Here is an 11,894-nt window from a genome sequence, read left to right as displayed (position 1 = left end):
TTAGGCTTATGCTTGTGTGAGTGTGTTTGTTAGTACATAAATCACCTCCTGATTTAAATTAACATAAATTCAATCTTAGGACAAATATTCAGGGGGAGAAGCATGCTAAAACTGAGGGGAATTTTCTTCTGCAGTAGGCTATGTTATTCACCTCTGATCAGCTGAATTAAGCGGTGCATATTTGCTTATAGCCTAATAGAAGTGAACTACAACAAAAACACAGATTTCATGAAGTTCTGCTTTATAACTAGGTGCTGCAACAACCAACCCAATCTCCAGCCCCCTCCACCCCACAAACTCCCTCCCGCAGCCCTCCCATAGCTGCCGCCTCCCCCACGGCAGCAACCGTAAACCAGTCAAGTATTCGAGATATCTGAAGTCCTGATGATACGCAGCGAGCAGTTCAACACAGCGGTACGAAATACAATATATCATAAGACATTTTCTTCCAAACAAAGCATTTCCCTCTACACAGGTAAGCTGCTCGTTTTGGGTGTATAACATACCGTATGCACAACAACAGTGTGTCTGCTATTGTGACTTGTGTCATTTCTGCTATTTGTCACTGGTTAGAGAGGTTGGAACAGGTGTTTCACGTCGGAGCTCTGGGTATCTCTGCCCAATGTAAACATAACTATTTTGACAGATTCACAGACATCTACCTGCGTCGCCACTTGATCTGTTGGGTGAAAACAGTCGATGGCGGTTAATATGTAAACATTGCATTGTAGGCTAGTGTTTCAAAGAAATTTTCTTGTCTCCAAAAATGACGCGAAAGCAGGCGGGAAATTCCGCCAGGCAGGCTATGCGGTTCTGATGGAAGGAAGCAATACCTAATGTCAGGAGACATAATAAAAAGTTATGGGGTTTGATGCATGGTCAGGGTTACAGTGCCTAAACGTAGATTAACCTGATAATGTGTTTTATTTAGGCGGTTTAAGTCCACGCTTCAGACACTGTTTGTCTATCAGGACGTGGACAAGGCAAAATATGCTCTCAATTTTACAATGGTTTTAACAGCACTTCAGTGTGCTTAATAAAAGCACATGTTAGAGACAAATAAAAGCTTTGGGCACAGTCAGATTTCATCTTTTAATCTGCCAGTGTGTCTTTATTTGTCATAATTTATTCAAAGTGAACATTTAACCAACACCATATGGTTTTAGTAGTAGGCTATGCAGTCTATTTTGTGTGTGTGTGTGTGTATGTGTGTGTGTGTAGACTCAGTCCTTTCTTCAATGCACTGTACTGCATGTCACCTGATCTGGACCCTTTTGCCCCAAACTGTAATCTCCAATAAGAATATGTCTTATATTTATATTTCAAGAGCATGCCAAGTGAAATTTACTGTTTAATAATCACTGAATCATCAAAAACCCTTATGTAACAGGAGTTTTATGCAAAATAAAATTGTAGCCTACGAGTCAGTAATGGTAGCTGCAATGAAATCATTATTGAAGATGTAACTAGTGGTCTTAAGTTCTCCATAGGGTAGGCCTAAAGGCTACAGGGTTGTGCCATTACTACAGTTTAAAGCTGAAATTGACAACAGTAAATGTTTAAGTCAAAAACATAAAGCCTGGACTTGTTTTTCGTTGATGAGTTTGGCCTAATGTATGCACACGTAGGTGGTGCCTGCTCTAGTACATTAGAATAATTAACAAAGATCAGTCAGCCCTTAAACCCTAAGGTTACACAGGCTATCATTTCTGTGCAGCTTATATATGGGAGAAAGTATGAAGTGTGAAGTAAAATAGGTCAAGATTCTATGAAGACCCAACTGGCACAATATTAAAATAAATAATAATACTACTACTAATAATAAAAAAAAAACATAAACCTTGGATTTCCGAAGGAAACCCTCAGCTAGATGAACTCAATAGTATGTGATGGTTTGTCAAACTTAATCAGTCATGTGAATATGATGTTTCAGCGAATGGCAGCATGTTTCTTTGACTAAGCAGTTTTCAAAAAACACATCTTTCATGAATCTGAGTGAGACAGCATCCCTTTCTCAGGAAAAGTTGACTGTCTGGAAGCGTGTATCCAAAGATGGATGTGGTCTGTGAGCTGATGCCCTTTGCTGTGTTTGAGAGCCTCTGGCAGCCATTTTGTCATTTTCAGAAATGGTGAGAGTTGTCAAGACGTCACAGAACTCAAGATGACTCAGGGCAAAAACAGTAATCCTGTGACATGACAGAGTCACAGCGTAACATACGCAGTGTTACATTTTGGCGTTCTGGAATGAATTAGATTATTTTAGAATGAATTAGACCTAAAAATGTATCAAATAATGTTTCAGAGCCCTAGTGTATCTAATGTTATGTAGGTTTGCTATTGACTTCATGGTTTATAAGAAAAAGTAAATCGGCCATATATCTGTGTGCACTGAATTCATTATTTTCTACTGATTCAGGCATGTTCATAGAGAGAGGGTTGCAGCAATGTGTTGCAGTCCTGATTATGACTGCTTTTTATGGCAGTATTACACTGAGTACTCCCTTCTTCCCTTCCTCCTCTCAGGGCCTATGGAGGCCCACACCTTCATTTCCCATGGCATTTTTCCCTCCCTACCACACTTTCACTATTATCCTGCCACCCATCTCATTATGACAGGGAGAGACGATGAGGACATTGAGGCAGAGGATCTCTGAAATTGCTTTTTTTTCCCGGAGCTCAGGTATAAAATCAGAGGCTGGCAATGAAGCATTGGTTTTGTGGAAATCACTCAATTTTTTATTACCTTTACCAAAACAGAGGGATGAAGGGCCTTTAGGAGTGTCTTTAATCTTAGGCTGTGAGAGGCTGGTGTCATTTAGAGATAAGATGGCCTCTTCATCCAGGGGCTGATGAAACAGAGATGTGACTCATTCTATGTAGGTTTGGGGCGATTCAGGGCCAGCCACGTATGGCCTCCGGTTCCATTTCTGCATTAAGCGCTCCATGAGCCCACCTGCTGTGTGGAAATGAAGGAATCAGAAAGGACCCAAACAGCACAACAGCATCACAACATTCCGGCTTGGGGAGAATAGGCTACATGCTGATACAGAGACACCCCGAGAGTTCTGCTTCTGTGGACAGAGGCCATGCTTGTGTGGACAGAGGGCATGTTTATGCTGTGTACCATGGCTTCCTCTAGAGAGGCTAACTTGCACATGTTTGTGGGCAGCTCTCACAACATGGGGGTGAGGATAGCCATAACTGCGAGGGAGAGAAGGGTGGGGGTGGGTACATTTTCCAGTCGGTCCAGAGCAGATTAATAAGGCCAAGCCACAGGCCAGAAGCATGCTAGGGCCGGCAGACCCCTGCCGCCACCACAAGGAAAACAGCCTAGTCATTAGCACATTCATTTACTTAACATTCTCTTCCAGATGGTTATTTGATCCGATTGGTCTTGCAGTCAACTTGGCCCATCTTAAACTTAAATGGACTGGGATGTGTGTTTGTGTGAAATAATGTCTATCTGTTTGCATGTGTTATGTATGTGGACTTTCGTCTTGATGAGCGGAAGAGCGAAAGGTGTTTGGATTATTGACAGGTACATTTGAGAGAAGCACACATCTGCATGTCTGACATTTCCTAGTGAATTAGTCAGACCATGGCTTCTCCACATAAAATCAAAGGCAGCTGATTCGTTGAAATTGCCTCTCTGGAGGAGGTGGTAGTGTTATGCTTGGATCGAACAGAGAAATATGACGATCAAATGATGTAAGAGCTGGTGTTAGCCATTCATAACTAGAGGGACTCCTTTCTGACCAAAATAGAATATCCCCTTTGAAAGATGACAACACCAAATTGCCAATTCAATATGATGAGCAGGACAGGCATTAGCATTTGAAGGCTATCAAACACACTAACAGATAACACTTTCAGATTTTTTTTTTGTAGGCTCTCTCATAGGATCCAATTCAGCACACACAGTGCTGCAGAGCATGGGTGTGTGTAATAGTCTTCTGTCTCCACACCCGCTGTGTTATCTCAGTTGTCATTGGTGACAGCAGATCTATTTGTGTGTCCTGGAAACACAGTACTGTCTTCTCTCTCTGCATCGCTGTTATTTATTTATCTGTGCCAGTGTTATTTAAGGTTTTCCTGAAACACCGTGCCTTACATCTGTAGCGCCATGGCTGAGTGATGTAATTAGCTGGGGGGGCAGACCATGAACAGTTGGTTAGGTGGTACCAGAGGGGAGGTGGATATTACCTCAGGGTTAATTAAACCCTTGCTCATTCTGGGCAGGAAGTGTTTCATGTATAAAATATAATCAGACAAGTGTGAGGTCAGATTTTTAATTCATCTTTCTGACTCTTATCGGTAGGGGTCATTTCATGAAGCACTAATGCTGCTTTATTCATTCTTTTAAAGGTCTAATGTTTTTTTTACTTTGAAATGATTACTTTTTGCTTGCAAATTAGCTTGACCATAGATTATATATGTAGCACATAACGTATGCATATTATATACACACCAAGAAAGTGTGTGAGTGTGTGTGTAGGAGAGAGAGAGATTTCATCTCCAATTCATCAAGATTTTTCACCAATGCCATTCTGATGTGAAAAAAGAAAGACTATTTTAGATTGAGGATGAGGAGGGATTTCTCAAGGGTGCCCTCCATCTGCCAGACCAGAGATGAGGATGACTACAATGTCTTCTTAAGGGAATACTTCTGTTGCTTTTCTGTCATTTTCGCAGACAAATATGATTTATTGATGTATACAAGGGACTCCCTGCATGCAGTTTGCTTTCACTTGATTGATGAACTGTCATAATAAATGCTTCATTAAATGCAGATTTTCATGAGATGGGATGTTTTCAAATGTCTTCTAATTTGATAACCTCTAATGGGTGGAGGTGGAGAGTGTACTGAATATTTGAAATAATAAATAAATCTGGATAGCTTTTGTTGTGCATCTGCTGCTGACTCTTGTCTTATCTACTGCCATTGATTTCAATTACCTTTTTTCCCTAGATATATCATCCAACAAGCAGCTGGCATTTCTTGTACTGGCCAATCATCCTATGATGAGCAGACATCTTGTTTCATTGTGAAGAGCCTGATCATCCGATCCTGCCCACTACTTCATCCTCATCTCCTCGTAACACACCGCGACACTTCTGGTCAGCGATGCCCAACAACAGCAGCAGCCTGGATAATTTGGATGAATTGCCGTGGGTGAATGCCAACCCCTGCCCACCCTCAGTAGGCGGCACCACGCTCCTGATAGTGGCCTACAGCACGGTGATCGCTGTCGGCTTGGTAGGCAACTCCTGCCTGGTCTTCATCATATCCCGGCAGAAGGAGATGCGCAATGTCACCAACATCCTCATCGCCAACCTGTCCTGCTCGGATATCCTGATGTGCGTGGTGTGCCTGCCCGTCACGGTCATCTACACCCTGATGGACCGCTGGATCCTCGGAGAGGCCCTGTGCAAGGTCACGCCCTTCGTCCAGTGCATGTCTGTCACCGTGTCCATCTTCTCCCTGGTGCTCATCGCCCTGGAGCGCCACCAGCTGATCATCCACCCCACGGGCTGGACGCCGGTGGCGGGCCACTCCTACCTGGCGGTGGCCGTCACCTGGATGGTGGCCTGCTTCATCTCTCTGCCCTTCCTCTCCTTCAGCATCCTCACCCACGAGCCCTTCCAGAACCTGAGCATCCCCTTCAACCCGTTCAGCGACCACGCCATCTGCATGGAGCTGTGGCCGTCCGAGCGCAACCGGCTGGCCTACACCACCTCGCTGCTGCTCTTCCAGTACTGCCTGCCACTGCTGCTCATCCTGCTCTGTTACCTGCGCATCTTCCTCCGCCTGCGCCGCCGCAAGGACATGGTGGAGCAGGCCAGCGACGCGCGCCAGCGCAAGGCCCGCAGCGCGCAGCGCATCAACGCCATGCTGGTGGCCATCGTGGTGGCCTTCGCCCTCTGCTGGCTGCCGCTCAACGTCTTCAACACGCTCTTCGACTGGTACCACCAGGCGCTGCCCGCCTGCCAGCACGACGTCATCTTCTCGGCGTGCCACCTGACCGCCATGGCGTCCACCTGCGTCAACCCGGTGGTCTACGGCTTCCTCAACAGCAACTTCCAGAAGGAGCTGAAGGCCATGCTGCAGCGCTGCCGCTGCTGCTGGGGCGTGCCCGAGAGCTACGAGAGCTTTCCGCTGTCCACCGTGGGCACGGACGTCACCAAGGTGTCTGCCATGCACCAAGATTCCTTCAAGGTCAAGGCAGAGGCTAGCGCTCGCATTTAATTAAAAAAGATGGTTTGAACTGGAAAAAAAAACTTAAACAAAGGGAGCAAAAGGGAAAAAAGAGAAGGAGAAAAGACAAGAATAGAAAAGAAAGACACTAGGATGATTGACAGCCGAGGTGGTTCACAAAGACATATACTGTGAGACTGCCGTATGAACTCCTGCATCACTTGATTCTCTGGACTTAAACCCAGTCCCTGTCTGTTGGCTAGCTTACAGTAGATGCGCAAAGTACATGCTGTAATATTAGCACAGAGCTAATGCTTTTAGGTGTGTGTGCATCTGGCTTTGTGAAGCCGAAACTCGCTGTTAAAACACCAGAAGTGGTGCTGAATGTGTACTAGATAAAGCTGCAATGAAATTTTTAACCCAGAGTTCAAAGGACAATCATGCTGCCTGAACTGGACTTAGATTTAAAGCACTATGTCCTTCCATGCACTGACAAAGTGCTCTCATCAGCCTTAAAGTGCTGATTCTAAAGTCCTTGTTTGCTTGGAATAGATATTTATGGTTTGAAATGTATAGTAGCAATCAATACATTAAATCCTGTATCTAAAACGGAAATATGTATACAGCATACGTATATGTATACCTGTGTGTAGTATTTTAATGTATTGTGATCACAGTATGTGATTGTAGTGGTGTCATTGTGAAAAAGAATATAAATTAGAATGCAGTTGTGCCTCCATAATGTAAACAGCTCTTTTTAACATTTGAAAGTTGTCTTATTAGTATTCTAAATAAATTGTATTGTCCCAAAGAATTCAGTATTTGCATTACAGTTGAAATAATTACAAGTAATTTACAAATAATTTGTCTGTGTTTAATCTATTCTGCCATATAAAGTATGTATTTCAGTATGTCTTTTAGACTGCAAAGGCTATTTCAAGATCTTTAGTATATCTGTTTTAATGGTATATGAACTGTAATCATGAAATGGCTGAACAGCAAGAATTGTATTTTAAATTTGTATTTAATATACTATACAATAAAATGTTACAATGAATGTAATACGTTACTCAGTGTTTGAGTGGAGTAATTTTGCCAGGTGGATCATAACACAACTTCCTAAAGGCTTTTGGAGTGAAATATTCAATTTGGCAATGTTTTTTGGCAGGGTTGGCTTTGTGGTTTGTTTCTGGCTTTCCACTAAGCCACACATGTGTTTAACTGATGCTAAACACAATTATCGCCTGTTTTCCACTCATGAATCAAATCATGAGCTGAACGAATCTAACAGATGGTGTCCAGCCACTCTCTCAATCAGAGTCCTGCATGCATTTTGTAGTACTTTTCCTCAACATTCGCACTTAGAAATGATTAACACCCTGAACAACACTTGATTAGGGTGTCAGCTGCGTGCCCAGGTAGAGCATGTTTTATTAACAACAACACAAGAACAGCACAGGTGAAGTTCCCTCGGTCCCCAGCTGCATCAGAGATGGCCAAACAGGAAGTCTGTTTATGAGCATCTCATAAGTATTCTCCTTGAATGATGTAGGAAAGATGTCCTGGGACACAGTTGCAGCTTTTAATGCTGATTATGTAATACATAATTGTAGACTTTCGTGGATAAATAATTGGTTTAGTTTTGCATGTAACCTTCATAAAGTGGCAAAGGTCTTCTTCTCTCTTTCTCACATAACATGACGTGAACTCCCAGGTAGATTTCTCCGTGATTACAAAGTGCAATGTCAAAGAAATGATATCCACGGACATACTGTGTGTCACAGGCCCCTGCTGAAATGTGTTCCAGGGCTGTGTGACCTTGCTCTCCTCGATCGGTGTATTTGGTCTCTGAAGACCCTTACAGTGTTTCAGAGGGGGGGGGGGGAGCTCTCCAGTGAGCTCCAACGCAGCTCTGCCACTCCAAAATCAGAGCGGTTTATCCATGGGCATGTGGACAAAATCCTTGAGGGTTTGCCTATGATGGATGGGCAGTTTTGGATTATATAAACTGGTTAACCATTGACCCAGGGGGATTGCCTTCTCACCACATCGCTTTGCGCTTCTTAAAATGTATTTTTATTTTTTTTAGTTCATAGGAACGGGTCATTCTGTAAATGTCAAATGCCATTTCTGCTTTTTTTTTCTCTCTCAAGCAAATGAGCGCGCAGTTAAGCCTCTTTGGTGTCACACACTTTTCAGTGGATATTAGTTTAAACTTAAGCAAGGCGGATGGAGGCAGGATTGATCTGCATAATACACTGCAAAAATGGCACAGTCAAGACTTGTAAGTTATATGACCATTAGGATTCAAAGGAAAATGGTGTCACCAATGTAGAGTATAAGTAGGCTATAGGATATACTACCTAGTAGATAATTAAAAACAAATACTGTATATTGCGTTCCATTGGAGAGCTAGACAAACGATGATTTTCTCTTTTTCACATGCATTTGGCCTTAATCTCAGGGTCAGCTGCTCAGAGGGATCCTTCAGCACTAGCCAGCCATCACCATTCTGCCCATACTAATTAGGTGCATGGCAGGTTGGGTCACAGTTACATTCTTGTCTCGGGGTGGTCCTGCGATAATTATCTAGTATGTCGACACCTGCAAATATATTGTGTTCATGTTCTTGTCTTATAAAAAGTTGAACAACCATCTTTATTAAGTACAGAAACCAACAAATCAATTGCTATCATTATAATTAATGTAGCCTATTCTCTGCAAACCCATAATTCAGAGCGGTGTTTTCTGGTTGTCGTCTACGCACAGAGTAAATGAAATGTGAGATGAAAGAGAATCTTACACAATGGGCCAAAAGTGGGTATAGCGAGCAGCTCGTCAATGCCACGGTCAGTTTCACTTTCTCAGCTCTCCCCGCGTACCCCTCTCTGGCCTTCCCGTTCATCATCCGCGAGCTCATGCATCATTCATGCTGTTTTCTCTCCCCTCCTTAAAAATAATGAAATAAAAGATAAGAGCAATGTCATCCTGATCATTTATTTATGGGGCGCTTTTCTCCCAACCCTTGTCTACGGGCTGCTCCTTCAAAGCGATCGTGTCGGAGTGGGCACAGGACGTGCCTCCTTGGAGCTGAGAGGCACAGGATGAAGATGTCGGCTGGAGAACGGAGCAGAAGTTTTTGTCAGTGCTCAGAAACAGATGTAAGAGACGTCTGCAATCTCTTTGTCTTGAAAAAGGACTTGGGAAGTAATCAAGCAGACCATAGTGTGTCTGACAGAAAATTCTCATCTCCTGAAAAGCAATTATTCTTCTCCTAGGTTACACCTGGCTCAAAATACACTTTAGGTGCGTTCTTCATGTTATTAAAAGATCTCACAAACAGGCACTCATAATTAGAGCTTTGTTTACCTTAAAGTGCCAATAACCATAGCTTTCTCTTGGGGTTAACTTAAGGTTTCCAGGGGTCAGCCTATTTTCTCTGAGAAGAAAATGTTTTGCATTTTGTTTATCATACTTTAGAGAGCTTTAAGCATAGACTTTCACCCCAGGCTTACAATTAATCCAGCCCTAAACTGGTTTCTCAAAGCTTTACACAGCTTCTTAATCAATATTTACCATCTCTAATTTATTTAACAAGGCTCTTTGTTTTGAGTCGATAAGAACTCACATAGCCCTGAGACACTGCTTTGAAGCATTCGTAAACCAAACATTATGAGAAAAAGATGCTGATGCTTGCGCCTACTCCTTGTAAGTGTATTTCGCTGGTAATAAGCCTATTTTTCCAAAGTGGCATTAATAGATGTTTAGTGGAAGTGATAAGACTCTACTTTTCTTTCTCAAATAAGCATCTCCCCACTGAATAACATCTGTTTTCTTTTCATGCTAGGCTTGAGTAATATTTTAAAGATCAAATTATGTATCCTAATTGTCTGCCATGAGAGATTCATCATGACAGACAATCTGAAGATGATTGATTGATTTATGGTTTGTCAGACTTCAAGGGATAATCCAAGCAGATCCAGATAAAAGAGACACAGGTCATACTCATGTTTAATTAATCATTGGAACAAAACTGGAACTGGAACAAAATTGACCTATCTCACCAGTGTGGTCTCAACTCATAGCATAGATGTGCAGTTTATACAACCCTAATCATACGGCTTTAAAATCCTCCTTAATGCTAATTCATTTTAAATGTGATTCCACATGTATCCTCTGAAACTGCACCCACATTCCCATATGCATGAACTGATTCCCTTTGAGACACGTGTGTCTGTGTGAGAATGTGTGCCTGCATCCAACAAGGGCCGGAGACTGCTCAGAATGGTGGGCAAATATAATTTTTAAGTGGGCACAATGAGTGGACCATTTTCCTAGTAAACATGTAGGCTTTGATTTGTGAACCCAAAATATTTTTTCCCCCTATTTTGCAGCAGTGGGGGTGTTAGTCACAGAAAGTTCATAACTGAATTAAAATAGGGGGGTCTGAGGGCATGTTCCCGCGGAAGAAAATTTAGGGAAATGACTCCTTAAATGAGGACTTCTGGCAAGTTTTGTTGAAAGAAATGGACAGATTGAAAGTTACAAATATGACATAACCTAACCATCAACAGATTCAAGGCATCTGCTATGAGAAAAAATGCCATTTACAAGCAGCAGGATTATTGGAGTTTTTCTTTTGTGTTCATTTTTAACTTTTTCATTTACAGTACATTATTGGCAGAAATTGATATGAAACAATAAAATGGCACAGCTCAGAGAATTATTATTGATAATGTATTGAAAAAAAAAACCTTAGGCCACTATTCCCCTTGTGAGCTAAACTGTTACATTGTATGGTGGTGTGGGTCTAATTGAGTGGCTGTCACTTTAAGGAAGCAAGAAAGTATGTAAGTATGTCAGCTTTTACATCAAGAGAAAGTAATTTCAGTCTTTTTTTTTCCATATTTTTACATTAATGTCACTAGGCAGGCCAGTATTTAGTTTAGTTAGTTTTCTTATCTTTCTTATCTTCTACTGTCTTTATTGTACAGTGGAGTTTAGTTATATGTTTTTACTTATGTTTACCATTTCTGCTGTAAGTGCATGTTGTGTTGTCTGTATGCTACTGAGACCCTTGAATTTCCCCTTGGGGATCAATAAAGTATCTATCTATCTATCTATCTAGCTATCTATCTATCTATCTATCTAGAATTTGTCTGTGTAGGTGGGACCAAAGTTGGAGACCATGTAGAAATTTGCTGCAATTGCAAAACCGGATTACTCGGTAACCACGTATTGGCATTTTTCATATCTTCGTATTGAGTAAGGGCTGCTGTTTATTTTGATATATGGTTTGCCATGTGTTGGGTAAAGAGTTTGTGAGATATTTCACCGAGAATAATGGTTGTGCAGAGCTGTGTGCAGAATGCAATAAGTTCAAACGTAAATTTTAAAGCTTGGGTTTCGCTCGTTCAAGTGATATGCGTGTGATATCTGTGCGACGAGCACTCCGCGAGCAATTCAACAGAGAAGGAGGCGTGTGAATTTGAGCACAATTTCTGTCAGTCTGCCACATAGGTGGGGCATAAGACATATTTGGAGGGGGATTACCCCCCCCCCCCAGTCTAGATCCGGCCATGCATTCAACTCAACTCACAATATCCTCCTCATTAGCCTAACTGATTCTCTTCCTGATAAAACACATGTTGCTTAGCTAATTTCACCATCAGCCAACAGCATCCAAACTCTCAACATG

The 11,894-nt window shown here is 42.1% G+C and overlaps 1 protein-coding gene across 1 annotated transcript; it reads left to right on the top strand.

Annotated features, from left to right (window-relative positions):
* Positions 1-396: 396 nt before the first annotated feature.
* On the top strand, positions 397-6,247 carry npy8ar (neuropeptide Y receptor Y8a). Its single transcript, XM_076283421.1, has 2 exons — positions 397-475; positions 4,970-6,247. The coding sequence occupies exon 2, from the start codon at positions 5,126-5,128 to the stop codon at positions 6,245-6,247; it is 1,122 nt and encodes a 373-aa protein (XP_076139536.1). The 5' UTR covers positions 397-475; positions 4,970-5,125.
* The last annotated feature ends 5,647 nt before the right edge of the window (positions 6,248-11,894 follow it).

This window comes from Alosa pseudoharengus, unplaced genomic scaffold (genome assembly GCF_046254945.1).
Source record: "Alosa pseudoharengus isolate Yale_2024_CS ecotype anadromous, Long Island Sound unplaced genomic scaffold, YU_APseudo_1.1 YU_APseudo_1.1_scf_14, whole genome shotgun sequence".
Lineage (NCBI taxonomy): Eukaryota > Metazoa > Chordata > Actinopteri > Clupeiformes > Clupeidae > Alosa > Alosa pseudoharengus.
Note: the sequence above shows the minus strand (reverse complement) of the source record. Positions and strands in the feature narration are given on the sequence as shown.